The sequence below is a fragment of the Anas platyrhynchos genome, chromosome 26 (genome assembly GCF_047663525.1).
Source record: "Anas platyrhynchos isolate ZD024472 breed Pekin duck chromosome 26, IASCAAS_PekinDuck_T2T, whole genome shotgun sequence".
NCBI lineage: Eukaryota > Metazoa > Chordata > Aves > Anseriformes > Anatidae > Anas > Anas platyrhynchos.
Genome location: NC_092612.1, coordinates 2,914,852 through 2,942,819, shown reverse-complemented (window position 1 = coordinate 2,942,819; position 27,968 = coordinate 2,914,852). Strand labels below are relative to the sequence as shown.

The 27,968-nt window shown below is 65.0% G+C and overlaps 1 protein-coding gene across 2 annotated transcripts; it reads left to right on the top strand.

Annotated features, from left to right (window-relative positions):
- The first annotated feature begins 56 nt into the window (after nt 1-56).
- KCNN3 (potassium calcium-activated channel subfamily N member 3) lies at nt 57-27,356 on the top strand. 2 transcript variants are annotated; one of them, XR_011804967.1, is made up of 9 exons: nt 57-1,008; nt 5,258-5,353; nt 10,074-10,492; nt 14,833-14,974; nt 16,999-17,109; nt 18,965-19,092; nt 19,300-19,369; nt 20,637-25,633; nt 26,026-27,356. XR_011804967.1 is itself a non-coding variant. In XM_027444491.3 (8 exons), exons 1-8 carry the CDS (start codon nt 265-267, stop codon nt 20,931-20,933), a joined length of 2,007 nt encoding a protein of 668 aa, XP_027300292.1. In that variant the 5' UTR covers nt 57-264; the 3' UTR covers nt 20,934-27,356. The 2 variants fall into 2 exon arrangements, 1 of the variants encoding a protein (XP_027300292.1); XM_027444491.3 differs by having other exon boundaries at nt 20,637-27,356.
- Nucleotides 27,357-27,968: the final 612 nt, after the last annotated feature.

Sequence of the window (27,968 nt, the reverse complement as noted above, 5' to 3'; positions counted from 1 at the left end):
GCGGCGGGGCCGGGCCAGCGGCGGCGGCGGGGGCGGCGGCGGCGGCGAGCGCGCAGCGCCGGAGGGACGCGGCTCCCATTCATGAGCAGCCGCGCGCCCGCCGCCCCGGGGCCGCCGCCGCCGGGGCCGGGGCCGGTGCCGGGCGCGGCGGCGAGGAGCGGAGCGGGGCGCGGCGGGGCCGGCCCGGGGCCGGTGCCGGCGCCCGGCGGAGCGGCCGCGGCGGGGCAGGTGCGCGGCGGGCGGTGAGGCGGCGGCGCCGCCGCCATGGACACGTCGGGGCACTTCCACGACTCGGGCGTGGGGGACCTGGAGGAGGACCCCCGGTGCCCTTGCCCGTCGTCGGGGGACGAGCGCCCGCCGCCCGCCGCGCTGCCGCCGCTCCAGCACAGCCTGTTGCACTCCTCGCCCGGGTCGCTGCGGGCCCCTCCTCCCGCCGCCCCCGCCGCCCTCCACCCTTCCTCCCGCCACGGCAGCCAGCTCAACCTCAGCGACCACTTGGCCGGCCACTCGCCGGGCTCGGCGGCGGGCGGCGGCGGCGGCAAGCACCGGCAGCCCAGCCCGCTGGTGCACCGGCGGGACAGCAACCCGTTCACCGAGATCGCCATGAGCTCCTGCAAGTACAGCGGGGGGGTGATGAAGCCCCTCAGCCGGCTCAGCGCCTCCCGCAGGAACCTCATCGAGGCGGAGCCCGAGGCGCAGCCGCTGCAGCTCTTCGGGGCCGGCGGGCCCCCCGAAATCGTCGTCTCGCGCGAGGACAACCACGCGCCCGCCACGCGGCCCCCCGCCCGCCGAGGCCCCCGCGCTGACCGGGCCCCCGCCCGCCCGGCCCCCGCCGCCTTCGCCAAGGGACCCAAGCGCAAGGCGCAGAACATCGGCTACCGCCTGGGCCACCGGCGCGCGCTCTTCGAGAAGCGCAAGCGCCTCAGCGACTACGCGCTCATCTTCGGCATGTTCGGCATCGTCGTCATGGTCATCGAGACCGAGCTCTCCTGGGGGCTCTACTCCAAGGTACGGGTGGCCGCGGAGCGGTTGGGGGCCGCTGGGTGGCCGTTGGAGGTGTTTGTGGCCGCACGGGGCCGCGCGGGTTTCTCGGGGTCCCGGGGGCTTCACGGTGGCTGCCGGTGTTGGACGGGGCGGGCACCGATGGGGCCGCGTGCGGTGGGTGCTTTGGTTGGGGTGGGTGCCGTGCCCCGGTGGAGCTGCCCCGTGCCCCCGGTGGGTGTCCATGGAGGGGATGGGACTGCCCCATCCGGCACCGCGCTGCCTCCTGGCTGCAGGGGGCTGCGGGGCCCCCCGCCTCGCCAGCCCTCGTGAGCAGGAGCCCTGCTGGGTGCGCCCTGGCTCGTCCCCACCTGCGGCTCCTGCCTGGAGGCCCCATAAAAGCCCCCGACTGCCCTTTGGGGAGCGAGGGGCCCTGTCTGCATCCCTGCTGGCCCCGTGGTGGTGGTTGAGGGCTGGGGACACCAGGGCTGGCTGGCGTGGGGGGTCTGGGGGGGCCCTGCCTGGCCCCGCAGCGGCTCTGCCGCCACCGCAGCCAGCGGGAGCTGCCAGCAGCCTGCCTGTGCCCTGCCAGCATCAGCCTCGTGTCACTGCTGGCCCACCCGGTGGGCACGGCCTCCTGGGGGTGGCCCAGAAGTCGGGGGGCACAGGGGAGCCTGGGGGTCAGCAGGGGCGGATTCGCCCTTAGGAGCTCCCTGGGTGGGTGCTGTGGCTGGGGGTGGGGTCGGAGGGGGAGCTGGGCATCCCCCGGGGTGCTGGGCAGGGGCGGGTGGGGGCAGCTGTGGCTGGGGGTCCCCGTCCTCTTCCAGCGATGCGGGCACCCCGTGCGTGGTCTCCTTGAGGAGCCGTGCCCTCCGCGGTGCGGCGAAGCCCTCCATCCTCCTCCACACCCCTTTCTTCTGTATTTTTTTTTTTTTATTGCAGGACGGTGTCTTTTATTTATAATTCTCCCCCCACACACCCCTTTCAGCTCCTGCTCCCTGGCTGTGCTCGTTGGCAGCGATATGAATAACTCTTTGTATAGACATCTGTCATGTTATTTATACCTATCCAGAGAGGGGAAGGGAATAGGCACCCGCGCTGGCAGGGCGTGCGTGGCACCCATGGGCGTCAGTGGGACAGCGCTGCGGGGGGATTGGGGGGGGGCTTGGAGGACCCCGGAGGGTCCCCGTGCCGCGGGGCAGGGTGCCACGTGCGTGGGGATGGTGCGGAGGGGAAGGAGCCGTGTGGGAAGGGGCTGCTCGCTGCTTCCTGCGATTATCTGGCAATCGCGGCGGGGAGGGCTCGTGCGGGTGGAGGGGGCGATGGAGCTGAGAGCAGGTGGAGGCAGGGACGCGCCCGGGGGTCCCGTGGGCGCGGGGGACCCTGCGGTGTCCCCATGGAAACGGGTCGGGGCGCGGGCGCATCCCCCAGAGGTGCCTCCCCGAGCCCCAGCTGCCCGCAGCTGCCGCCGGGGCTGAGCCGAGCTGCGGGGAGCCCCGGCTCCTTCTGCTCCAGTCGAGGCATGGGGATGTCTCAGCGCCGAGCCCTGCATCCCTCGCTCCCCGTGCCGACGATGCTCTTGTCCACCGCCAGAGCCTCTTCCAGGCGTTTTCCACCCTGCCCTGCAGCAGGAGCGGGGCTCAGCCTCCCCCCAGGGTGCCCACTACCTGTTGAGCCACGGATGCCCGTGTGTGCACGGTGCTGGGGGGGCGAGGGGGGAGAAAAAAGGGGGGGAACCGGCCGCCCTCGCTGCACAGCACGGCTGCCAGCAGCGCTGCCGCGGCGCTCAGCAGCCCCGGCGCGCCGAGCGGCTGTGTCAGCCGGGGAAGACCCCGTGAGTCAGCGCTGCCTCCATGCAGCCGCCCCGACCCCTGCCCCGGCGGCTGCCGCCCGCCCGCGGTGCTCGTGCCGAGGGCTCGGGGGCACAGGCAGGGAGCTGCTGCCGGCTGGAGAAGGGTTTGGGGCTCATCGGGCCCCCGCAATCCCCTCCCCTCCCGCTGAGCGCACCCTGGGGTGCAGAGGGGGCTCCCCGGTGCCTCGCACGGAGCCGTGGGCGGCTGTCTATAAATACCCCCCGGCAGCCCCCAGCCCCCTCCGTGAGGAAACCGGAGCTCGCTGGCAGGGACGCGGCCGTGACCGAAGGAGCGCCCAGTGCCGGGGCCGGCAGCTGTCGCGTGGATGGGGATTTCGGTGCTGCCGGCCCTGGCCCGCATCCAGCTCTGCCCCCGCGGCCGGCAGCAGAGATGCCGCACGCTCCTGGGGATGTCGGAGCCGGTCGGTGGGGCGAAAGGGCTGGAGCAGGGTCCGGCCTGTGGATAAACTGGGCTTGGAGATGCGGCGGCCGGGTTTTGCCTGCTTTCTGCCCATCCCTCGGGCAGGATGCGGCCTCTCCTGCCCCCGGGGCCGGCAGCGCTGCTTCCCGGCACCGCCAGCAGCCTGCACGGCACAGCCAGGGCGAAGCAGCCTGGCACTTGCACGTGGTGCAGGGAGGATGCGTGCCGGGGTCCCTCGGGGGGCTGAGGCGTCGGTGCTGCTCGGACGAGGTCTCCCCGGCCCCGTGGTTTTCTTTGTCGTGAGCGTGGGAGCCGGCAGCCGCTCTTCCTGCCGGGCCCCTGCGGGACCAGCGCTGGCCGGAGGCGTTGAGAACGGCGGTGGGTGTGCGGTGACCTTTGCCAAACGGCGTTGGCCTCGTTACCTCCCTGCCCGGCCGTGCTGGGGGGGGTCTGCCCCCTGCGTGCACCCTTCCCGCTTGGTTTTGGGGTGACGTTGGGTGCCAAGCCACGCCACCTGCGGAGGTGACAGTGCACGAGGACGGTGCCCGGAGCTGGGAGAGGAGGGATGAGCGTGCACTGTGCCAAGCGCTCGGGGGGGTCCCATCTGCTGCCCTCCCCCATCTGTACCAGCCCCAGCACCAGCACCAGCTCTGCCGTGCGACCAGGACCCCTCAGGGTGCCCGTGGGTGTGTGTCCCCAGCAGCACGATGTCCCCCATGGTTCAGGACAGGGCAAGGGCTGCCAGCTGCCCGGCGCGGCACCGCGCTGGCACGGGGCGATGCCAGTTCCGTGGCTTCGCGTCCTCAGCCGGCGCCGCCAGGCAGCTGCCTCGCAGCGGGTGCTGGCAGGAGGAGGGTTAAGGATGTCTAGACGGCGACTGAGATTGGCCCTAAAGGATGCCAGATCCGTTGCGGGAGTGACATCTCGCTGCAATTAATCCCGGGTGTTCCCCCGAGACACCGGCTGGCTAAAAATAGCCAGCTCGCTGCCAGCTCGCCCCGTGGCGCTCGGTGGCGGTGGCGGAGCCGCTCGGGGTCCCGCCGGCCCCGCGCTGCGGGGAGGGTCCCATGCCTGGATGCAGGCGGCATCACCCGGGCAGGATCGGTGCTTCGGGAGGGCCCGGCCTTGGCACGAGCCCTGCCCTGGAGGCTGCCTATTAATAGCGTTGTTTGGTCCCCGGCACTTCTCTCAACACCAGCCATTATATGCACACAATTGAGAGGCGAGTGCCAAGTTGTGAAGCTGCTCACAATGCGTGGCCGGAGCACCCCGAGCGTCCGCAGCGCTGCCAGCAGCCTCTCCTTAGGAAAACTTTCCTCTCTCCCTCCTTGAACCCCCCCCATCTGTCCACAGCTCGGCCTTTCCTGCTGCCCTGGTCCCGTTCCACGCCCCGGCCACGTTGGCCATGGGGGGAGATGAGCACCAGGAGGGGGCTGCTGCCGCCCGGGGGGGCAGCACAGGGGCACAGCGACCAAAACAGGGTCTGGGGATGAGCCCTGGGGGGGGAAGGTGAATCCTGCCCCTCCCTATAGGGAGCCAGGGGGAGGCTGGGAGCTGTGCTTTAGTCACCAGTGAATCAGGGGCTGGTTTAATTTACATAGAGCTAATTAGCAGGAGGATCTGATTAGACCATCCATTAGGGTGCCATAATATTGGGCTAACGCTGGATGTGGATGGATCGCTGGAGTCGCTCGTCCCAGCCGAGGGGAGGCCGGTAATTTCATTTGGCGGAAGTGGATTTAAAAATAAATAAATAAAAATAAAAACAATCCAAATGTTTGGGAGAAAGCGCCGCGCTCCAGAGGTGCCCCCAGTGCACGTGGGGCTGGGGCTGCTGTGCTGAGACGCCAACGCTGGGGAAAGGGGGTGGCCGAGTGCTGGGGAGGGGGTCAGCATCTCCCTGGGGGGCGCAGAGCGGCGCTGGTGCCACCCTCCAGCCTTGTGGTGCCCCCCGTGCCATCGGGGTCCCCGCCGCTGACGCTCTGCCTGCTGTTTCCTTGCAGGACTCCATGTTCTCCCTGGCCCTGAAATGCCTTATCAGCCTGTCCACCGTCATCCTGCTGGGCCTCATCATCGCCTACCACACGCGGGAGGTGCAGGTAGGTCCCGGGCCCCCCCCGGCCCTGACAGCCGGGCTGTGGCTTCGCTGCTGCGCCCGGCCACCAGCCCGCAGGGTTTGGGTGCCAGGATGTCCGTTCCCTCCGGTGACGTCCCTCTGGCTGCTGACCCTCATGTGGGGAAGAGCTCCTGCGATCTGCTCCGCAGGAGTGATGGGAATTAGCTCGTTAATCCCATTAAGGCCGCTGCCACCTCTCTCCGGCTGGGTTTTGCTCCCTCACCCTGCTCCCAGCTTTGCAGGGGTGCCCTGGGCTGGGTGAGGAGGCAGCAGGGCAGGGCCCAGCCCTGACTTTCTCTTTTCACCGCACGGGTGATGTGCCAAGGGAAGCTGTGAAATATTTTCCTAATCAAGCCTGCCCATTCTTTTCCTCTTTGCTCGCTCCAGCGCTGTTGGGAGAGGAAAGGGCTCCCAGTTTGCTCCAGCTCGGTGCCGACGTATTTTGGGGACGGGAGAAGGAATTGGGTGGGAGAAGGAGCTGGTGCTGGTGTGATCCTGCCTGGACGGCAGCTTGTGAACCATGCCCCGGGTTTGGGGGCTGTCATGGCACAGTGGCTGGGGCGCGCGGCCAGCGCTGCTGTCCCCAGGGTGCCCTGTCCCCTGCCAGCCCCTCCAAGGCCGTGCCTGGGACTGGCTCCTGCTCCTCCTGCGGGTTCGATGTGTGCAAGCGGCCAAGGAAAGGCGCTGGAAAAGCAAACTTCCTCCCCGGGCTCCCGGCCAAGCTGGGGCCACGGCGTCCGAGCAGCGGGGCCAGGAGCCACCAACGTCCCGGTGAGCCCGGCAAGGGACCCTGCAGCCGTGGGTGCCCATTTGGGGCCAGGTCCTCAGTGTCTACTCAAGGCTTTCTTGCCTTGCGTGCACTGTTGGGTCTGAGCTTGTCTGGCCCTAAAAAGCAGAGCTGTGCTGTGATGTTGGCAAAACCTTGGTGCAAAAGGGCTCTGCGCGGGCTGCTCGCGCTCCAGCCTGCGCCGGAGGGACTGCCCGCGGGTGATGGGTTGCTCAAAGCAAATATTTGAGAGAGCCGGGTTTTGCTGGAATAATATTTACCCCCAGGGCTGCTTTGTTTGTGGTCGGCAGGGCAAGCTGCACCCCCGGCTCTCTCTGGCTTCCTCTGGTTGTTGTTCTTGGTTCTGCAAACACCGCGTCCACCCTGACCGGCACGCAGGGCTGTACAGCTCTCATCCTGCTCCGCCTGGAGACGGGGCTGGAATCCCCATTGTCTTCAAGTGCGTGGCCCCTCCGACGGCCCGGGTCTGCTTATTCAGGCTGTGGGTCAGGAAAGTGCTGGAGGACGTGCTAAAATCTGCAGGACCGGCGGGATGGGGGCCGTAACCCTGCGGGCAGGATGCTGCGCCGGGGGCTCACCGGGGGATGGGAGAGGTGGGCGCTGAGCACGGCGATGGGCAGAGAAACCAGAGCAACCCCAGCGCAGCTCCCAACGGGCGAAGATTTTTCCACCCCGAGATTTTCATCCCCCACCGAACAGCTCAGTTCCTTCCACCTTTCCCCACGGACTTGCCAAGGTCTTTGCATCCTCGTGGTTCCTCCTCTGGGCCCTCTCCAGTCCTCCCCGTCCCGGTTGACGCAGAGCGGGACGTGTTGTTTTCTGCTCCCTGTTGGCAGCGACGAGCGCTGGGAAATAATTTCCTCCCCTGTCCTGCCTGCGACCCCCTGCCCAGCGCAGCCTCCTCGGCCGCTGTCCCGCATCGTTCCTGGAACCCCTGGGTTCTGCCAGGCTTCGTCTTCTCCAGCTGGAGCCAAGGGACCCCGCTGCCGGGAGCGTTCCCGGTCCCCATGCATGGGAATCCTGTTGGTCCATGCAATGAGCCCGCTGCCACCCAGCTGCACCCTCCCGCTTCGCCCCCTTCTGCTGTGCCGGGGACTCCGGCAGGGGGGGAGGAGATGAGATTGGTTTGACTCGATTTGCTCCTGACAAATCCATGCTGGCTGTTTATCGCCCTATTATCTTTTAGGTGCTTATAAAGGGATTGCCGATAATCTGGCCCGGGATCTCAGCAGGGATGGAAGTGGGGCTGACAGAGCCGTAAATCCTCAGCTTCTCCTTTCCTCCTTGCTCGGGGGGTGGCTGCATTCACCCTGCCAGCACCGCCAGCCCTCCCCACCCTACAGAAAAGATTAGGCAAGAGCCTCGGCTGTTTCCCTTGGTGCTAATTGTGTTAATTGACAAGTCCTGGGGACCCTCCCAGCTCTGCCCTTGCCATGGTTTCTCTGGGGCTGGGGGCATTGCTTTGTCCCCATGCTGGCTCTTTGCCCCCCCGCACCGCGTCCTGGTGTCCGTGGGCTCGGCAGCCGGCCCTGCCTGGGATGGGAAGGAGCAGGCAGAGACGTTTTCCTCGGGAGGATTTATCCCCCAGAGATAAAAAGCAGCCGCCCAGCATCCTGGGTCCTTTTCCTGTTGCATCTGACTGTAATGAAGTGCTCGCTGATGGATGGGCACATCCCTGCTCCCGCGGGGCAGCAGCTCCGGCGGCCGAGCTGGCTGCGTGGCAGGGAGGTGGCTGCCACCACCGGCTGTCCCCAGCCAGCTGAGAGCCAGCAGCAGGTCCCCGCGCTGTCCCCGTGCCCGTCGCCCCTCCAGCCAGGGCTGCAGGTGAACAAAATCCTTCCCTGCGGTTCCTCTTCCCCCGCCCCCAGCAGCCTCTCAGCTCTCTGCCTCCCGCTGCGAGGCCACGATCTGCTGCTAATTGCGTGTGTCACTCGCTCCTCGGTACAGCTGAGCGTGTGCAGGGAGCTGGCGCAGCCCAGCCTTCCTCCTCCCTGCGCGGGTTGCTCCCGGCCCTTTGCACCTGCGTGGTGGGGGCTGCCCCGCTCCCATGGGGGCTGCCCCGCTCCCATGGGTGCCAAGGGGCTGGGTGCTGGGGGAGGCGGTGGGCTTGGCACGATCTGGTGTCCCCATGGCCTTGGGGACAGCGCAGCGTGTGCCAGCGCGGTGTTTGCCGCTGCTGCACGTGATGGGGCGCAGCGCTCAGCCAGCCCCCAGGCTGCCAGCTCCAGCAGGAGGTTTTTTGGGGGCTGCCTTGGGGCTGCCCAGAGCCATGGTTTGTGCGTTCAGCCCCCACCTGTGCACCCAAGGGTGCCGCAGCGCTGCCCTGTGAGCCCCACGGGTGTGCACGGAGGTGGGAGCCGCAGCCCCAGCACTCCCCGTGCCGGGATCCGGGTGAGTGGTGGGAGCGGAGACCCCCGGGGGGGCACGGGGCGAGCACCCTGCCGGGAGCCTTTCCTTGCACCGTGTGGCTTCCCAGCGCCTTTCCTTGTGCTTTCCCACACGTTTTGCTCGCTGGCAGCCGTGGCGGTGAACGCGCTCGCTCCTTCCCCTGCCGGAGCCGGTGCCGGGGATGCCGGGGTGCCGCCGGACTTTGCCTGGGGTTTCCATGGAAACCCCGCTGCAGCGATGTGCTGCGAGCTGCAGAGGGGCTGCAGAAGGGGAAGTCCGCCCTGAGCACCCCCCTTCCCCGTGCCCTTCACCCGGTGCAATTCCCCACACGCAGCCAAAAGGCTCTCTGGCTTTTTCCTCTTGCTAATTTGTTTATTTTTAACACCCTTTTCCAGGAAGGAATGGGCTGTCAGCTTGCTAAATGCCTGAGGATCTCCCTTGACAGCTTGGAGCATTTTTTTATAAACAATTTCTCAAAGCAGCTAAAAGGAGTGGAGCTTTCCAAACAGAAAGGGAGGTGGCCGGGGACAGGCGCTCCGTGAGTCAGTCCCGGCGGCTCTCGCCGTCCCTGGGGACAGCCCCGTGGGCCACCTTGTGCCGGCCTCGCGGCAGGTGCTGGGACTTGGGGTGCCCATGGAGCGTTGTGCCAGGGATCCCAGCCCCCCCGAATGCTCCCAGCCCCCAGGACGAGCTGGGGTTACCCCGCTCTTTGCAGGGTGGAGGAGGTGCTGGTGAGGGTAGCGTGCTGCTACATCCCCTTGGGGTCCGTTTCCAGCGGTGTCTTTGCCAAGTGCTGCTCACGGGGAGTTCCCGAGCTGGTCCCTGCTGTTGGAGGGGACGTTGGTGGCACCGATGTGGCCCAGCCTGCACAGAACAGAGCCGTGGAGGCACACCAACATGTGGATCGAGGCCGCATCTCCTGCGGGTGATGCTGGGCAGTGGGGAGGCGAGGATCCCCTGCTCCCATCCTGCTGGGTGCTGGGGCTCCTGCAGAGCCCCCGGCTCCCGCTGCAGCGGTTGGAGAGGAGCGGTGCCGCGCTGCTTTGCCCAGGATGAACCTGCAGTTGCTATGACAACCCAGTCCCATCCATTGCCACGCTTCCTCCTGAAAAGTTGCCCGCATCGGCATCGCCAGCTCCTGGCCCTGCGCCTGCGGCTGGGAGCAGGGCAGGGCTGCGGTGGCGCCTGGGCGATGCCACTTTTGGTGCGAGCAAAAGGACCCGGGTGGCACGCGCCAGTGGCACCGTGGCTCGCCCGCCTCTGCCGCTGCATTGGGGATGTCTTGGGGCACCCTAAAGCTTTCTGGGGCATTCCCAGCACCACAGCCATGCCCTGAAGGTGCAGGCAGAGCAGCTGGAGGGGTTGGGGAAGGTTTGTTCCCACTGCTTCCAGCCCTGGCTCCCCAGGGCAGTTCCCTTCACCCATCTCCGTGGGGCTCTGGGGTCGGTCCCCTCCAAGCTGCGGGGCTGTGCTGCGGGGCAGGGGTGGCCGGGCCCCCCGGCAACCCCATGGTTTTGCCTCCCGGTAGCTCTTTGTGATCGACAACGGGGCCGACGACTGGCGGATAGCGATGACGTACGAGCGCATCCTCTACATCAGCCTGGAGATGCTGGTTTGTGCCATACACCCCATCCCCGGGGAGTACAAATTTTTCTGGACAGCCCGCCTGGCTTTCTCCTACACGCCTTCTCGGGCAGAGGCGGACGTGGACATCATCCTGTCCATCCCCATGTTCCTGCGCCTCTACCTGATCGCCCGGGTGATGCTGCTGCACAGCAAGCTCTTCACCGACGCCTCGTCGCGCAGCATCGGGGCGCTCAACAAGATCAACTTCAACACGCGCTTCGTCATGAAGACCCTCATGACCATCTGCCCCGGGACGGTGCTGCTGGTCTTCAGCATTTCCCTCTGGATCATCGCCGCGTGGACGGTCCGGGTGTGCGAGAGGTGAGAGAGGGGCAGGGGCTGCGGCTGGGTTTTGGGGCGCGGGGCTTTGGGGTGCCCGGAGCAGGCAGGGAGAGTCCCCAGGAGGTGCCCCGGGGATGGCGGAGGGGGGGGACGGGGACACGTGGGGGCCCCGCTGGGTGCGGGGAGGCTGGCGAGCGGCGGCGCCTGGCTCTGGCGTCGCTGTGAGCCGAGTGCCATGACAACCCCGCGGCTGCAAACCCACTGCCGGATGGCATCACGCCGGCATCGCCGCGCTCGGCGCAGGGGTTGCTGTGGCGACCGGTCCCGGCGGGTACCGCGGCGCCTCCGGTGCTGGGATGCACCAGCACCCCTCGGGGCCCCCCCGTGGGTGCCAGGGGGCTGCGGCGGGGGCACCCCAGCCCCTGCCAGGGCTTTGCTGGGAGTTGTTCGTCCCTGGCCTGCTGCGCAGCCCAGGGCAGGGGGAGGGAGAGGCCCCCCTGGTGCTGTGCGGGGCTGTCCCCCATCCCCGGGGGGCTGTGCTGGGTGCTGAGCCCAATCAAAGCAGGGTAATGGCTCGGGACAGCTCTCAAGCCCTGGCTCCCAGCCTTGCCCTCGCTCAGCAGACACTTGTGCTGGCTCTGAAAGTGTGGCACCAGCAGCGGGTGGGCCCGCGGGGCTCCCGGGGGTGCAGGGAGCAGGATACGGCCCTGCCTGCGGGCTGGCTCCACTCCCAGGGCTGCTCTCGCTGCTCCTCCACCTCCCCGGGGAGCGGGGCCGGGGCAGCCCCAGCCCTGGTGGCTCGTCCAAGGCGGTGACCGAGGGCGCGCTGGGACGCCCCATGGGGATCGAGGGATGCTGCTGGGGAGCTGGGGCTCCCTCCCCATGCCCGTGGTTTTATTCCCCTGGTGACAGCCACCTCTGCTGGGCCCGGGCCTGGTCCCCCAGCAGCACCGGGACTCGGCACCACCGGCACCGGGCCCTTGCTCCTCTCCCCCTGGCCGGGCTGGAGGGAGCCAGGGCGCGTGGGCTCTGCAGGAAACCGCTCCAGAAGACAAACGCGTGTTATTATTTGCTTTAAGTGGATTAGCCAAATCGCATTAAATCCCTTTAAGTTGTTGCGGCAGCTTGGTGCTGGGCTCAGAAACGCAGGGGTTCATTGCCGCAGCCGGCCCTGAGCCCCCGGCCCCGCTCGGGGGACGCTGCAGCGGGTCCTGCTCGGGGCTGGCAGCACCCGGGGTGCCCGGCTCAATTTTGGGTGCTTGCAGGGCAGGAGGAAGGAAAACCCTCCTCCTCCTTCTCTTTCTCCTCTTCCTCCTCCTCCTCCCTCACAGAAGTCACCTTCTGGTCCCCCCTTGGGTCTCCGAGCCGCACGGAACTGCTTCGGGCAGCTTTAAGTACCATGGACGTGGACTGGAGCTGCACGCTGGGGTTTTACGAGCTTTTACAGGCTGCGTTTATGTTCCTGTTTCTCTTAATGATGCTATTAGAATGTGCTGGAGAGTTGTGTGCTCCTTAATTGTGTTTGGGAGGTTTTTATTTGTACCTCCGAAATGGGGAGCGGGCGGGCGGGCTCCCAGGGGACGCGCAGGGGATGGATTTCTGCACCTGGGGGGCTTAGGCTGAAAAACCCGCTGTAAATAAATAGCCATTAGCAAGGAAAAATAGCAATGATGCAGGAGAGCTGCTGCAGATCGCCGGCACTGCCGTGAGCTGCCACCACCTCCCTGTGCCTACTGAGTGGCAAACGGAGCCGTGCTGACCCCAGGGACACGCAGAGACCTGGGGGGTCCAGGCCCCCAGGGACAGGCGCTGACCCCAAGGGACGCGCTCGCAGCACGCAGGGGTCCCAGGCGCTGGCACAGCTCCTGCAAAGGGCCACCAGGTGTGGCAGTGGGACGCTCGTGTCCACCCAAAGCAGCGTGCGCACAGGGGAGAGGACGTGTCCCCGTGCCCCCCAGTCAGCTGCTGCACCAGCACTGGAACCAGTTTGCTGTGGCTTCCACAGCAGCTCCCGCCCAGCACCCACCCAGGACGAGGCGCGATCCCCATCACCGGGGTGGCATCGCCGTGCCGCGTCCCCCCACCTCCCCCTCGCGTCCCCCCAGGGCCGCAGCATCGCTTTGGGCGCCCTCCCCACCCCACGTGCCGGGGGGGCCGCATCTCCCTGGAGGCAGCGAGTCGCTAAGCAACCCTCGCCCGGCCGCCGCGCTGCCTGCGGTGCTGCCTGCGGCCGCACACGTGTGCCCGCACGTGCCCCCCACCCGCTCCCCATTGTATTTCGGGGTGTTCCGCATGTGCACGGCCTCTCGGCACAGCCCGGCCACCCCCAACCCCACGGCACGGCCGAGCACATGCCGCGGTGACATCCCGGTGCCGCGGTGACATCCCGGTGCCGCGATGCTCGGTGTGGAGCTGGGCTGGGCGCTGGGGCGATGCTCGGGGCGGCCGCGCTGCGCTTCGCTCTGTGCGGGGAGCGCAGACGAGGGGGTGCTGGAAATCGGCGCTCGGGTCTAAACAATTGCATCAGCCCTTGGCACGAGCGGCCGGCCCCTCTTCCTGCTCGCGCAATGCCAGCTGCTCCTGTTTATGAGCTCCGAGTGCTTCTTGGAAGGGAAGCCGTCGGTCCGGCTGGAGCCTCCGGAGCCCCCTTCCCCCCCGGCAGCCCCCGGCACGTTGTTCCCATCAGCTGGGGTCGTCCCCACGGCCTGAGAGCTCACATCCTGCCGCGGGAAACGGGGCTCAGCATTTGTCAGGGAAACGCCAGCAGGGGGGAAATGCGCACTGAGGCAGGGGAAAGCCCCTTGGCCACATCGCCCCGGGGGTGTCCGCTTGGCACGGCACAGCCAGCTCCTCCGCGCCACTTGGGTCACCCCTCAGCACGCTGCATCGGGGGCTGGGGGGGGCTGGGTGTCTGCTGGCAGCCCCCCGATGTCCTGGGGGCCAGAGCTGAGGCTGCCTTGTGGGATGCGTTGGGTGGGCTCAGCACAGGGAGCCACTGAAGCTGGTTTTTGGGGACCCCTCGCAGGGTCCCGGGGCAGCCGTGCTCTCCAGCCCCTCTGCCCAGGCTGGAGCCTCGCCTCGTGGTGGCTGAAGATGCTTTCTCCTGCTCTGCTATTTCATTAGGGTCTCCAGTTACTGGAGGGGGGGGGAGGGAAAAAAAATGTAGGAAGAGGAGAAAACCCAACTGTTGGGCGAGTTATGAGCTGCGAAGCTTGGATGAATTGATTTGCAGGGAATTGCCAAAAGCTCCATCTGTTTTTCCTCTAATGATTTCGTGAGGAGGCTGGGAGAAACCTGCTGCGGGGAAGGGACGCGGGCAGGCAGGGCTCGGCGCCGGGCGGCGGAGAGCCCGGCGTGGGGGCCGGTGCCCACCCTGGGTGGGATTTGGGGGGGGGCTGGAGCGAGCGGGGGCTCCTCGGGGGGCACGCAGAGCTTGCAAGCAGGGGGCCTGCTCGCGTGTTGGCGGGAGGAGAGGCAGACGGGCTGCTGCGGTCGCTGACCCCAGCAGGGCAGGAAGCAGGGCAGGACGCTGGGGCTCGGCGGGGACGTGGCCACGGGAGGTTTGCAGCATCCCTGGAGCCGGAGACGCTCCGCAAGGCGCTCGGTTCCGCACGGCGAGCCGGCCCTGGCTGCGGCCAGGAGCGCGCTGCGTGCCTGCGGCTTGGCAGCGTCCCCGCGGCGCGTCGGCATCCTGAGCTGATGGAGGGGGGGGATGCAGGAGTGGGGACGGGACGAGGAGCAGATGGGGTCAGCGCTGTTGATGCTCGGGGCTGGGGGCTCGTGCGTGAGTCACCACCGTGAGCACTTCAACAAAGCCCCCTGAGCACGGTGCCCGCACATCCGTCCACTTGCACAGCGACTCTGGCCAGAAAACGAGTCCTTGGGCGCCCAGATGTGCTGGGAGGCTCTGCCCCGTGCTCTCCATCCACGAGGTTTGCAGGTCCAGACCCTTCTGGGTCAGAGCAGGGGCCCTACATCTGTTTCTCCCATCAGACAGCTCCTGCCGCCGCGCCACGTGGCACCGGGGACGGAGCCGGAGGGACTGGGACGTGGTGACAGGTCTGACCGAAAGCAGAAGCCCTCGCTGTTGAGTTTTTGCTCTGATTTTGTGCATGTGGATATATATTTTTTTTCCTTTGCCGGAAATTGTGCAATCGCTGTTGCTATGGGGCATCCTACCGTGCTGTTCATCTTTATTCCCCGTTTCGCACGATGCTCTCGTGCCTGGGGAGCCGTCGCACCCACGTGCACCCCCCTGCAGCACGCGAGCACCCGCTGCCGCCCTGCGCCGGCGTTCCAGGTGGGAAGCCACCTCCCGTGGCACCCAGGTCACGTCCCCGTCCCCTGCTGTCACACTGACACCCGCGTCTCCCTGACAGGTACCACGACCAGCAGGACGTAACCAGCAACTTCCTGGGGGCCATGTGGCTCATCTCCATCACCTTCCTCTCCATCGGGTACGGCGACATGGTGCCGCACACCTACTGCGGGAAGGGGGTCTGCCTCCTCACCGGCATCATGGTAAGCGCCGCGCCGAAACGGCCCCTGGGGCAGCGGGGCACCAAGGCAGTGGGGTTTTTATGGGGACCAGCTTCTCGGCAGGCTTGTCCGAGCCGTAATGGCTTCAGCTCTGAGGTCTCGCAGCCTGAAAGCTGCTGGAGCTGTAATTGCAGTTGCTGTAAGTGCGGTAACTGGCAGGGCGTGCTGGTTTGGGTACGAGGTGGTGGCGCGCGCGGGGTGCCTGGTGGGTGCTGTGGGGTGCTGGGCTGTGCCCGAATCCTTTGGGGACACAGCGTGGGACACCGAGTCCCTTGGGGACACCGGCCCCTGGACTGGAGCACGTTGGGGCTGCAAACCTGCGAGCTGGCTTTGCCTTTGCTCGTTCTTGTGGGTGAATTTGGGGTGAATTTGGACCCTTGTGCTGCGAGGGAGCAGGGAGCCAGGCCATAGCAAAGCCTGCGGGGGGGGGCAGCAGCTGTGGATGGGGACACAGAGAGGCCCCCGAGCATCCCTTGGCCGCCCTGCTCGCGCAGCCTGGCTTCCATCGCGCCGAGTGATCCCAAATGCTGCTGGCGTCCCGTGGGGAGCGGGGGCCAGCTGGGAGCGCTCCCCGCCCACGGCACCGCTGCTGTCCTTCGGGGCCCTGAGCGTACCTGCTCCAAGATGCTCGTGAGATGTCCCAGCTTGTGCGGCTTCCCAGCTGGGGACAGCTCAGGAGCCAGCGCCAGGGGCCCCAGCGAGGCGCAGCTCCTGCGCAGATCAGCACCCCAATTCGGTCCCTGCCTCGGGTGCCCGGTTTTGGGGATGGAGCTGCCCCCGTCCCGCCTGGTGCGCGGGCAACCGGCACCAGCATCGCTTGGCTCGGCTGCTGTCGTGCCCCAGGAGAGCTCTTGGCTGAGGCGGCTCTGCTGGAGGGTATTAATTTGATATTATCTGCAAGTATTTCATCTGTCTCATGTAAGGTTGGGCGCCAGGGAGGCTGATGCTGTTGATAGGAGCCAACCGAGGGAGAAAACTCAGGGAGGGCTGGACGTGGCGTTTCCACCAGCACAGCAGAGAGCTGGCCAGTAAAGCCCCACTCCAGCTAGGAACTAGGGTGGGCGCCCCCAGGCTGGGGACCCCCTCAGGACTGGGCACCCCCCCGGTGGCCCCCTGCAAAACCCTGGGGGCCAGGAGCACGCTGGGGCTCCCCGAGCAGCAGCACCGGGGCCGTTGGCAAAGGGAGAAGTGGTGAAAGCCGAGAGCACGCGCTGGGACCTGCCGGGATGCTGAAGGATTCAGCTCAGCCCATGATGTTAATTAATGACTCTTTAATAAATTAAGGATCGTTTGCCAGGGTCGTGGGCCTCTGCCAGAGCACCGGGGAGGGGGAAGCGGCTCATCTGGTGCGGGCAGAGCCAGGCGGCGTGCAGAGCCCTGCGGGGAGCAGAGGCTGCCCTGCCTTGGCACCTTGGGTTTCTGCCGACACAGACGCCGGAGGTGCCGGCTGTGGAGCGGCGCGGATCCACCGCTAATCGCTGGGATAAAGCGAGCTCCAGCTGTCACCATCTGCAGCCCTTCAGGTCCCCCTCCATCCCGTGGCACTGCAGGGGGCTGGGACCCCATCCCTGCTCTCCTCTGGGGTGCTCGGTGCCTTCCCCGCTGCCCAGAGCCCCCAGTGACACCCCTACACGGGGCGAGCATCGCGGTGCCGGGACAGATCCTGGTCCGTGGCTGGCAGCGATGAGCAGGATCAGCTCGGCTGTTCCTCCTGTCCCCAGGGTGCTGGGGAGGCGAGGGCTCACCACTGACCTTGTAAATCAGCCCCGTTAATTACTGGGTGCGTTGGCAGATGCTCAAGGACGCTGCAGGAAGCTGGGTCCTCTGATAAACCCAGGTTAACCTGTTGGGATCATTGGTTTTGTGGGCAGGGGGCATGCGGTGCTGCAGTTAATTAGGGGTTTCCAATCCTGGGGGAAAGCACAAGGCTGAGAGCGCCTGCAGGGCTGAATCCACTCCCCAGCCAACGTCCCTGTGTCCCCCCCGTCCTTGCTGTTCCCGTGCAGGGCGCTGGCTGCACAGCCCTGGTGGTGGCCGTGGTGGCCAGGAAGCTGGAGCTCACCAAAGCGGAGAAGCACGTCCACAACTTCATGATGGACACGCAGCTGACCAAGCGGGTAAGGTGCCGGGGACGGCTCGGGGTGGGGGCAGCGGGAACCAGGGGTGCTCCAGGGCGTTTTCTTCTCCGCTCTGCTGGGAAGCTGCAGCCTGCAGCATCCCCGAGGGTCGGTCCCATGGGTACTGCGGCGGGAGCGAGGCGTTGAGTGCCCTGAATGCAGAGCAGGCTCAGGCATTAGGATAAAAGCAAACGGCATCAGCCCTCCACTCCTCTCCACTCCACTTTACAGGGCTGTAGGAAATGCAACAAGCTCCGCCGCACCTCGGGGAGGAAATGCCTGAGTTTTTTTCTTTCCTTGGAGGAGATGAACCATCTCCTCTTGTGGAATATGATCTCACTTATCTCAGTGTCAGGAAGACGAGAGGATTTCAGTGATTCAGCATCTTGCCTGCTGCAGACGAGAGCTGTGCCGTGATGCTGCTGCGGTCTCGGTCCCCAAAGAGGGACCCAGAGGCCGTGTCTGCGACAGGTCCGTGGGCACCAGCCCCAGCTGGGCTGCCTGCGCCTGGATTTCAGTCACCAGCAAAACACAGGGGAAGGGGACAAGGGTGGCATCGGGGGCTGTGGGACACCCAGGACGTGTCCCATGTGAGCAAACCATGCTGCGGCATCGCAGCGTGGAGTTTGGGCATCTCCACAGAGCTCCCCCACCTCTTCAAGGGAGTGAAATCCCAAACCTGTTCCTGTTTGCCCTGCAAGATGCCAAGGCATCCGTGGTCGCTGCGAGTGGCACAAGGGCCCTGTGACCTGTTGGGCACCGTGTCCCCAGCAGCGTGCAAGGTCCGCGGGGGGAGACCTCTGGTCTCAGCAGCCCCATTGTGGCGCAGCGTTGGTGACCCAGCGGCACTGCACGGCTGGGTGTGCTCCTAACACCGATGTTGGGGCACTTTTTATGGAGCGAGGGGCAGTGCAGCCGGGCTTGGAAGCAGAGGCGCAGCCCCTCTGCCCAGCTGGTGGGGAGGGGGCACCCTCAGATGGTGAGAACGGGAGCCCTGAGTGTCCAGCACTGGGCAAAGCGGCGTCCCTGGGCAGGACAAGCTGATGCTCCCCACCTCGATGCAGGCGAGCAGGTAAAGCACAGCCCGGGTGAGCAGCGATGTCCCCAGGAAGGACTCGGCATCCTTCCCCCCTCGCTCCCCGCGGCTGAGCCGTGGCCAGGGGGCTGCAGCCACAGGTGCCTGGGTGGTGTGCGTGGCCAGGCTGGGACAGCCCCCAGCTGGGCAGCCCCTTCCTGCGGCCGGGGACGTGGCTCTGTGGGCTGTGTGCCAGGCAGGCTGCGGCCAATTCGCTCCGGAGCAAGCAGCAGGGCTGCAACTGAGCCACAGAGGCTGTGGGAGCCATGACCTAACACCAGCAGCTGAGCCGAGCACGGGGCTGATGCCTTCTGTGCATGCGTGCGCCCAGCCAAAACCAGCAGACAGATGCAGGAGAGGAGAAATTCTTTGGGATTTATTTTCCTTCGAGGCGTCGGTTCAGTGTAAACTTCCCACGCGGGTGAGGCGCCTGATGGCTGGGGCGCGAGGAGCAGTTTTCCCCAGGGCATCGGAGCGGGGTGGGATGGGGATGGGGATGTGGACGCGGCGGGGGCCAGGACACGCTGCTCTGCCCCTAGCACAGGCTGCTCCGTCCCCGCCGCGCCTGACCCCTTGCACACAGGCAGGAGCTCGGCCAGGCGCACGGAGCCGCGCTCCCAGCTGGGGCGAGTCAAACGCTGTGGCAGCAGCACAGCAGCAATTTCTGCTCACAAACGGCAGAACCCGGCGAAGCCAGAGCGTTGTTTCCGTGCAATAACGTGTCCCACTCGCTGGAGCAGATGGGGCCGGTGACCTGCGGCCGACTCCCTTCTCTTGCAGATCAAGAACGCTGCAGCCAACGTCCTGCGGGAGACGTGGCTCATCTACAAGCACACCAAGCTGCTGAAAAAGATCGACCACGCAAAAGTCAGGAAGCACCAGAGGAAGTTCCTACAAGCCATTCACCAGTAAGTGGGGCGTGCGCCAGCTCCCGCAGCTATGGGGCGAGGAGGGGAGTGGGCTGCTGAGCCCTGGGGAGGGGTGACCCTGCCCGCCCGCGGGGGACTGGGGACAATTTTTCCAATTTCCCTGGAAGCAAACGGGTCCCTGGCTGCGTTTTGCAGCTGTATTTTGGGAAGGGGGGTGCATCCACGTTGCTCTCTCCTCCTCCCCAGGTTGCGGAGCGTGAAGATGGAGCAGAGGAAGCTGAGCGACCAGGCCAACACGCTGGTTGACCTCTCAAAGGCAAGTCCTCGCTGTAACCTCGCGGCCCCGCCAGGCTGCAGGCGTGTTTCTCCTCACTCGGAGACCCTACAGCAGACCTGGCTGACTGCAAAACGCTCCGGTTCCTGAGCTGTCAGCTGGGAATCGCTGCCAGGGGATTGCTGCCTGTGCACGGCAGGAGGAAAGAGCACAAACACAAGCTGGGAGGCGAGCGGGGGGGGGGGCACCCCGCTTCCAGTAAGGGTCTGTGCTCACCGTCCCTTGGGAAAGCATCGCAGCCCCAGCTGGGGCCGCTCAGCGGTCAGCAGCGCTGGGTTTCATCATTTTGATGTCCTTGTGCTGGAAGAGGGGGCGAGCCCAGCACCGGTCACGGTGCGGAGGGGCTGGGGCCGTGGTGTTTGCTGTGCTGCTTCCCGCAGCCCGAACCTCCCAGCGCCCCGTCCTGCTCTGGCACGGGGAGGCTCTGGGGGCGCAGGCTGGTTTTGCTGGCTGGAAGGGATTAAAACACGGGGATTATCCTGCGGGGTGGCGCCCCGGATTGCTGCCCATCCTTTGGGGCCCTGCCTGCATCCCGACAGCAGCTGGCTCGAAGCGGGCAGCAGCTCCCCCTTCCCGTTCTGCTAACGGGGCTGTTAGGGCAGCTCGGGGGCTCTCGTGCCAGCACAGGCAAGGAGATCAGCTCTGCCCTGGGGGGCTCTGGGCAGGGTGCCTGGCAGCAGGCAGTGGGGCCGAGATGGCCGAGAGCAGCCCAGGAGCTGCAAGGAGGGCCCAGCGGCATTAATCCCTTTGGTGGGGCACACGTGGGTTGTAACGGAACGGAGCAGTGGAGGCACAGCCACAGCTGCCCCCTGCACCTCGGGTAAATGCTCTGGGGAGGCGACGAGCTGCTCCGCTGCGGTGACCGCCTAAAGGTGATGCATGGGGATGCGAGCTGCCAGCCCCCACGGATGCAGGCTGGTGTAGGGCCCCTCCTGGTCCCCTTCCCCATCCCCTCCTGGTCTCCCTCCCTGTCCCCTCCTCTGCCGCTTGCTCTTTCTCCTCTATTTCTCCGCGTTGTGCTGAGCTTGCAGAGCTGCCTGATGAGAGCTGACAGTGCCGGGGCGTGCTCGCAGGGTCTCAGCAGGCGAAACCTCCGGCGCTCGCAGCCCCGGCACCGTGCGGTGGCTCAGAAGCAGCCTCTGAAGCCCGGGGACGGTGCGGGGCAGAGCTCGGCATTTCTGATCCGGGCAGCGGCGCAGCGCCCCTCGGCAACGCGCCAACCCCTCGGCTGTCTCCTCTCTCCCCGCAGATGCAGAACGTGATGTACGACCTCATCACCGAGCTCAACGACCGCAGCGAGGACCTGGAGAAGCAGATCGGCAGCCTGGAGTCCAAGCTGGAGCAGCTGAGCGCCAGCTTCAACTCCCTGCCGCTGCTGATCGCGGACATGCTGCGCCAGCAGCAGCAGCGCCTGCTGGCCGCCCTCATCGAGGCGCGGGGGGTCAGCGTGGCGGTGGGCACCCCGCAAACTCCTCTCTCCGAGAGCCCCATCGGGGTCAGCTCCACCTCCTTCCCCACCCCTTACACTAGCTCAAGCAGCTGCTAGGAACGCAGAGCGAAGCCCCTCGGCCCTCCACGGACACGGGAAGAGCGGACGCGCAGGTCCCGAGGTCTCAAGGGACTTTCCTCGGGTTTCCCGAAGCGCCGCGGGAGCGTTCGGTGCCGAGCGGGTGCTCGGAGCTCGCTAACGCCTTGGAATCGGAAATCAAATCCCCGTTTAGGTGCCTCTACACGTGGTGAAGGAAGGGGACGGGAGGCGAAGCCTCTGGCAAGGCCCGTGCTGCAGTGTTCGGTGGAGGACAGAAATCCACGCTCAATCTCAGGTCTTCACATTGAAAACAAAACAAAACAAAAACAAAACCAAGTCGGAAGCACTGAAGCAACGGAGACACCAGAGGAAGAGTATTCCACTGTGTGGACCCCGGGGCCGGGCGCGAGGCCGGGGCCGCTCGCCCAGGGCGCGCTCCCCTCCCTCCTGCTCCGCTCCCAGCCCCGGCGGGCAGGCGCCCACCCCGTGGCTTCTTGCACAGGCTCTGACCTAAGATGCCCACGCTCCATCCCATCTCCTTGCCAAGACACGAATGCACACACGCACCTCTCGCGTTCCAGGGTAGGTGGCGGTGCCCGACCTGCCTGGGGGTGTCCCTCCGGAGCAGCGAGAGGTTTCTGCTCGGGCAGGACAAGCAGCGGTTCTTCTTCTTCTTCTCCTTCTTGGCGCCCGGAGCTCGGGAAGCAGTGCCTAAAGCAGGCGGGGAACGCCGCCCCGTTTCGGAGGTGTCCCCACCGCCACCCACCCCGGAGCACCCCTGCGTTTCGGGAGGGCACCGGCCACGTCCCCAAGCCCGGTGCCGTTCGCAGCGGCCCCAGAAGTGCCGGGTGCCCAATGCCCCCAGCCGAGCCGATGGCGCCGAGGTTGGGGGCTCCCTGTAAAGCGGTGTAGTGACGAAGGCGAGTAGCGAGTGGGACGCTTCATCTGTTTAAAACCAAGCCACCTCCCTTGTCCCGCTTCTGCTGGGTTTGCTGGGGATCAGCAGCACCATCCGGGGCCGGCTCCGGCTTGCAGCTGGTGCTCAGCTCCCTGACGGACGTTTGGGCATCACCTGGCTGCTTTGGGAAGGAACCGTTTTCTGTTCTGCTTTCACCATTTCCCCTTTTTCTTAGCTCTGCCCTGTGGTCCTTTTGGGGCTCTGCCTGGTCTTTGCACAGAGCCTTGCCTCCTGCCAGCAGGCTGCAGCTCTGGGATGGTGTTTGCTGCTTTCAATGAAAACTCAGCAGAGGATATTTATATATTTTTAAACAGATGAAGTAACCATGTAATTACTCCGCGATATTAATTACACATCACCCGGCAGTGTCAGTAATTGTAATCAAAGTCACTGTGTTACGCCAGGTATACTTAGCCTGTAATCTTCTCCTGTGTAACTCTTTCACTTCCATAAATAACGCCGCATTTCACGCGCACGTAGGCAGGGCCGTATCAGCCTGGTGCAGAGGGATTTCTGTGCAAAACCCCACTTACTGCTGGGGGTAGGTGTTTTACTCCCTGCGCCTTGCAATTAAAGTTGCATAGAAAACAAGCGGCGGGTGGTGAGGCGCGCTCCCCCCCCGCCAGCTCCAGCCATCAGCGTGCGGTGGAGGAGGAGGAGGAGGAAGAGGAGGAAGGCTCCTCTGCTGTGGGCTCCGGGGGAGCTGCAAAATGAGCTCCTGGTGCTGCAGAGGTGGTTGTGTTAAGGCTGTCGGTAGCATGGTAGCAAGCCGTGGTTGTTCTCGTCGCGTGTTTTGCATTCAGGGAGGAGAGGAGGTGCACGGAGATCACTGCCAGCCTTTTCTGTTCCTTGGCCGGCAGCAGATCCTCAGCTTCTGGGAATGCGCTGCTCTTCCCCTTTTCAAAGATCTTGTCATTAGTGTAATTGTAGGGTGGGCAGGACTGCTGGGAGAGTGTCACTGCCTCGGCAGCAGCCCAAAACTCTATTCTGAGCCTTGCTGCCAGTCCCCGTGTGCCTACAGGTAACCCTCGTCCACCCCTCCCCAGCCCTCAGATAGGGATAAAGAAGCTTCTGCCCATCTTTGTAAGGAGGTTTCAAGCGTGGCAATTAAGAAAGCCTTGTAAATTGTAAGAGCGAGCCTAAAATACAGAATCTCCACTGGCCGCAGGCAGCCAGCAGAGAAAAACATTTCCCCGCCTCTTCTGTGGTTTGTGTAGGAACAAACTGCCGTGTACAACATGTACACGGAGAGGCAGAAATGCGTCCTAGGGCGTTGGGTAGCTGAGGGAAGTATTGATGCCTGAGAATCGATATCACCAGCGGGAACCTCCTTACGGGCTAATCATCAAGTCTGGGAAATCAAACTGAGTAAGACGGGATGAGGAAATGCCAGCTGGCTAGGACCTGAGGCTGTGAAGGGGAGAGAAATACCAGCGGTGAAAGCTCGAGTAGTGCAACCAGTGCAGGAGGAGCTCCTCTTTGGGCAGAGCTGCTGCTTCAGCGTGCTGTCACGAGGGGCCAGGAGTGGCAGGAGCCAGGCTGGGGAGGTGGGATCCCGGCTGCAGTGCTGGGTTGTGCCGGGCCACGTGCTGCTGCGTGGCTTTGGGGTGCCAGAGCTCACGGCACCACTGCAGCTCCTGGCCCTGCATCCTCCACACCGGGCTCTGTGCCCTACAACCTGCAGATTGCAGCCCCCAGCCCTGCACCCCACACACTGCACCTCCCGTCCTCACCCCTGCACAACCCCAAAACGCCCTGCCCAGCACCTCGCAGCCCTGGGTCTGCACCCTGTGCTCGGCACCTTGCACCCTGCAGCACGTGCACCCTTGATCCTCCATCCCGCACCCTTGATCCCCCATCCTGCTCACTGTGCACCCTGCTTCCTCCATCCCGCACCCCCCTGTTGGTTCACCACATCCCACTGTCAGTCCTGGGGCCAAGTCCCGGTGCCCACCCTGGGCACTGAGCCCAACCGGGGCCAGCCCCAGGGCTCCCCCTAACTCACAGCCCCAGCCCCGCCACCGGGACCGGAGCCGCCCTGAGGCCACGGTGAGGGCTCCCCTCCCCGGCAGGCAGAGGCAGGCACGGGGCGAGCTCTCCACAACCCCAACCCCAAGCACCCCAGCACGGTCTGGTGCCTGGGGTGCACGCCTGGAGCTGTTCCCCTGCTCCCTGCATCTTGGTACGAGCACCGGCGTCACCCCGGTGCACGTGGCAGCCACCAACGCACGTGCACCGGGGCGCACGCTCATGCCCCGGAGCTTCCCCCCCCGGCAGCCAGCTGGCAGGACCGTGGTGTGCAGCCTCCCCCTGCCCATGGCAGGATGCTCCCCGGTGCTGTTCACACACCTGAGAGAGTTGTTTCGGAGCCTGCGGCCATGGGCTCGGAGAGGCTGCCCCTCCAAGTGCGTCTGGGCAAGCGGAGAGAAGAGCTGGGACCACCGACAGATGCGGAGGAAAAGCACAAGAACAAAACTGAAATGTCAATTTATAAACCCAAAGAGATGCTGACCTCCTCCTGCAGCCGGGAAGCCGTCGGACCCCGCACACCACCAGGACCGAAGCTGCCCGCACCCCCGCAAGAGAAAAACCGCCCCGTGCTCTCTTGCTGCTAGAGCCAGCGAGGTGATCGCGCCCCGAAGCCCCTCCAGGACCCACCCTACGACAGCCAGTCTCCTTTTCGGCACAGCCTCAGTTTTTGCTCCACGAACCTCTTGCACTGCCTGCAAGGAAACGTCCTAGAAACGCCAGAAAAATACAAAATCCTCTCTGCAAACTCACAGACTGAAGCGTTTCTGTCCAGACTTAAGGAGCTTCAACATGGGTTTGCATCTTGCCTCTGTACTGCTCGCTTCTTTTTTAATAATAGGGGAAAGCATAATAGTTTATTTTAACTATGAAATATATTGCTATATTATAAAGGTTATTGTAACTTTCAATTATGGTTTTGTATCCAACCAGTTTGTCAGCAGGCAGCGACGCCAGCCTGCTGCCAAAATGTCTGTTTCTGAGTACAGTCACTGCTCCACGTGAGGACGGAGGCCAGGGGTAGCAGAGGAGGCTCTCTGGACTCCGTCCAGAAGGACTCCACGTGCTCCTCATCCCTTCCACCCCCGGGCATTAATTCCCCTTGCCTGGAAGCTGGCCTTCAGCAGGTCTAAATTCGCGCAGCCCGGCCGCACTGGAGCTTTGCTTCTCCCTAGGGAAAGGCGTTTTTCCCTTTTCTCCCGGGGTCTCAGCCCCCTCAGCGGTTCCTGCAAAGCCATTTCCTCCCCTGGTTGTCTTCTCTAGCAAAGGTGGGGTTCAGCTCACTGGGCACGGACTGTACAAGGGCCAAAATTCCCCATTTGCCCCCGGGGATGGAGGCTCTCAGGGACGAAGCAGCACAGGGTGCGCCGGGCTCCCCGCTGGGCTTTTGGCGCAGAGACCAAACCATTTCGGCTCCGCACCGAGTGACGCAGGCAGGATGCGGATATTCTGAACGAGGGAATCACTTGTGCCTAGAAAAGCGCAAGGGGTGCAACATCTTCCTCCTCCTCCTCCTCCTCTTCCTCCTCCTTGGCAGAGCTGCGCGCCGGAAAGCACCGCGGGGCCGATCCTGCCCGCTCCGGCTCCCTCACCCCCGAGCCGGGCAGCGCGGGGTTCCCTCGGGAGGAGGGACGCCGAGGCAGCGCGCTCTCTTTTTCCTCTCAGGTCAACACGTAGCTGCCGGGATGACGGGGTAAGGACAGCCCTGCGCGGGCGACCGCTGTTGCTGCAGGTAAGGCCTCGGCGCAGGGAGGGATCCCGCTGCGCCCACCCGGCGGGGAGCGGCCCCGAGGGGATTCGGGCACCGTGCCCAGCTCGTGCTGGGTCTCGGGCAGGACAGGAGCTGGCCCTTGGGAGGGTTTTTGGGCTTTGCGACCTGGCCTGCAGAGGCACTAGTGTGGTTTTGGTCCCTTCCATCTCAGACTGTGGCAGTGTGGAGAGAAAAAGGGGTGGGCCCGGATTTAGAGACGCGGTGAGGGTGCAGGGACCTCTCAGCCTCCCGGTGCTTGATGGTACCCCGAGGGCAGCTCTTCCTTACATCCAGCCCCAATCTGGCTGCAGCTGATCTGCATCACGTGTAGGACAAGATTCGTGGGCAAATAAGTCTTAAATTTCCTTTTGCAGCCCTGCCCCCTGTTCCTGGGCAGTCTTCCTGTGTGGAGCGTGGCCAGGAACGGGCAGAGCGTGTGGGACCAACTCCTGCTTTCTTCCAGAGCGAACAAAAGCCCCTACTCCAACTCTTCCGTATCAGAGCAGTTGTCACCCTAGTGCTGCCATTATCGCTGTTAATTGCTGTCCCAGCTGTGCTGGCCTGATCCTCCCAGCCCGATTATCCCGCTGGGAGTCACGGCAGCGCCTGTACCTCACCGAGCGCTCCGGCCGTGAGCTCCAACGCCTTCTTGCTGGCCCCTGCAGCCCGATCTCCTCCGGTATCCCCCAGCTCCTGCCCCGCAGCAGCTTGCTGTGATGCTGCCCCGAGCTCCGTGGTGGGGCTGGCTCCAGCTGCCCCCCGTTGGGACCCAGCCCAGGACCAGGCAGGGGCTGGAGGAGAGGGGCTGGCTCCTCTCCTCGGGGGGGCAGGGCTGCCCCTCTCTCTCCTGCTGGCTCTGGGGGTGCCTTGAGATTTCTAGGGTGCTTGGGCCCCCTGCGCTGCTCTCCCTCGGGTTCCTCCTGCCCCGTGTCCCCCTGGCTGGCTTGCAGCCCCGTGCCCAGCAGGTTGCTGGGGTGTTGGTGGTGACCTGGGGGTGTTGGGAAGCTGCTGCTGGAAGGCTCTGCTCCGCTTCCAGCCCCAGCTTCTCACCCAGCTCCGAGCTTCCTCCCCATAGCCACCGGGAGGGCACAGGGCTGCAGACAGGGGATTCTGCAGGGGAAAGCCAAGCCGCTCTGTGGGATGAGGTGTTTCCCCCCAGGTGAGTCCCGTCTGCCCCCTCTTGCTCAGGCAGTGGGGCACAGGACAGGTCTCCAGCACCGTGAGCCCGGTGGCTGCTCTCAGCCGGGACGCTCGGTGCGCGCCTCGCAGCACCCGGCTCTGCTCCGTCTTCTACCCAAAGTGTTCTTCCCCTCGCGCTGCCGGGGTCCTAGGGGGGGTCCCCAACGCACCTCCTGGCCCTGGCGGAGCTGCTCGTGTCTCTGCGGTCAGGCTCTGGCCCCGGGCTTACATTCCTCCTTCTGGTCTGAGCGTGGCTGGGTCTCCTAAACGGGGAAAGGGAGCGGGGACTTGCCTGTCCCGACAGCATTGCCATAAAACTGATCTGTACCCAGAAACAGGCATGTTTTAAACTATGGCTTTAACCTGTTCACTGTAAAAAGTGCCTTGGACTTTAATCTGAAGAGGTCAGTATCTATAAATATTTACCTGTGCGGTGTGTAAGTATGCAGATACCTATGTATAGTTACACACACAAATATATGATATATACGTACATATATAAATGCTTCGGACCCCTCTGTTCTGCTGGTCTTTGGAGCTCTGTTCTTCCTGCCGGTGGGAGCGGTGTTCATGTTCGGCTTTGGCTCGGAGCAAGGCTCGGGGTGCTCGTGCCGTGGTTGCATCGCTCCTGTAGGACGACCCCGTGCCGCAAGAGGTGCAGGGTGGGAAACCCGTGGCGGTGGGTGGCACGTCCCCAGGTGGTGCTGAGCTCCCTGCGTGTCCCTGGGAAGCAGCTTTGTGCCTCTGGGGGTCTGCACCAGGCTGCCGTGGTCCATCCGTGTGCTTCGGGGAGACCCTGGCGAGGGGGGAGCGTCCCCGCTCCGTTGCACCGTGGGGGTGCTGAGGCATGGACAGCGATGGGGCTGGAGGGAGGCACGGGGGTAGCAGCACCAGCGCCAGGCTTCGAGGTGGCTTCTGTCATTGCCACTGGCACCAGAGAGAATTCAACTTCCCCATGGGTCACCCTGAGCTGGGCCGAGGGAGGAGCTGTGCCCGCGGAGGTGGCAGATGCCGGCTTTGCTCCTAATCGCAGGCTCCCTCCTGGCAGCCCGCCTGGTTCTGATCCGCGCCGGGCTCGTCTTTTCTGAATGAGAGTGAGGAGCAGGGAGGAGAAGAGCCTGGAGAAACCCGAGCAGAC

Excerpts from the sequence above, each read along its gene's own strand:
- KCNN3 (XM_027444491.3), top strand. The coding sequence starts at position 265 with ATGGACACGTCGGGGCACTTCCACGACTCGGGCGTGGGGGACCTGGAG. Across the intron at positions 1,009-5,257 it reads CCTGGGGGCTCTACTCCAAG|GACTCCATGTTCTCCCTGGC; the intron begins GTACGGGTGGCC and ends GTTTCCTTGCAG. Across the intron at positions 14,975-16,998 it reads GCCTCCTCACCGGCATCATG|GGCGCTGGCTGCACAGCCCT; the intron begins GTAAGCGCCGCG and ends GTTCCCGTGCAG.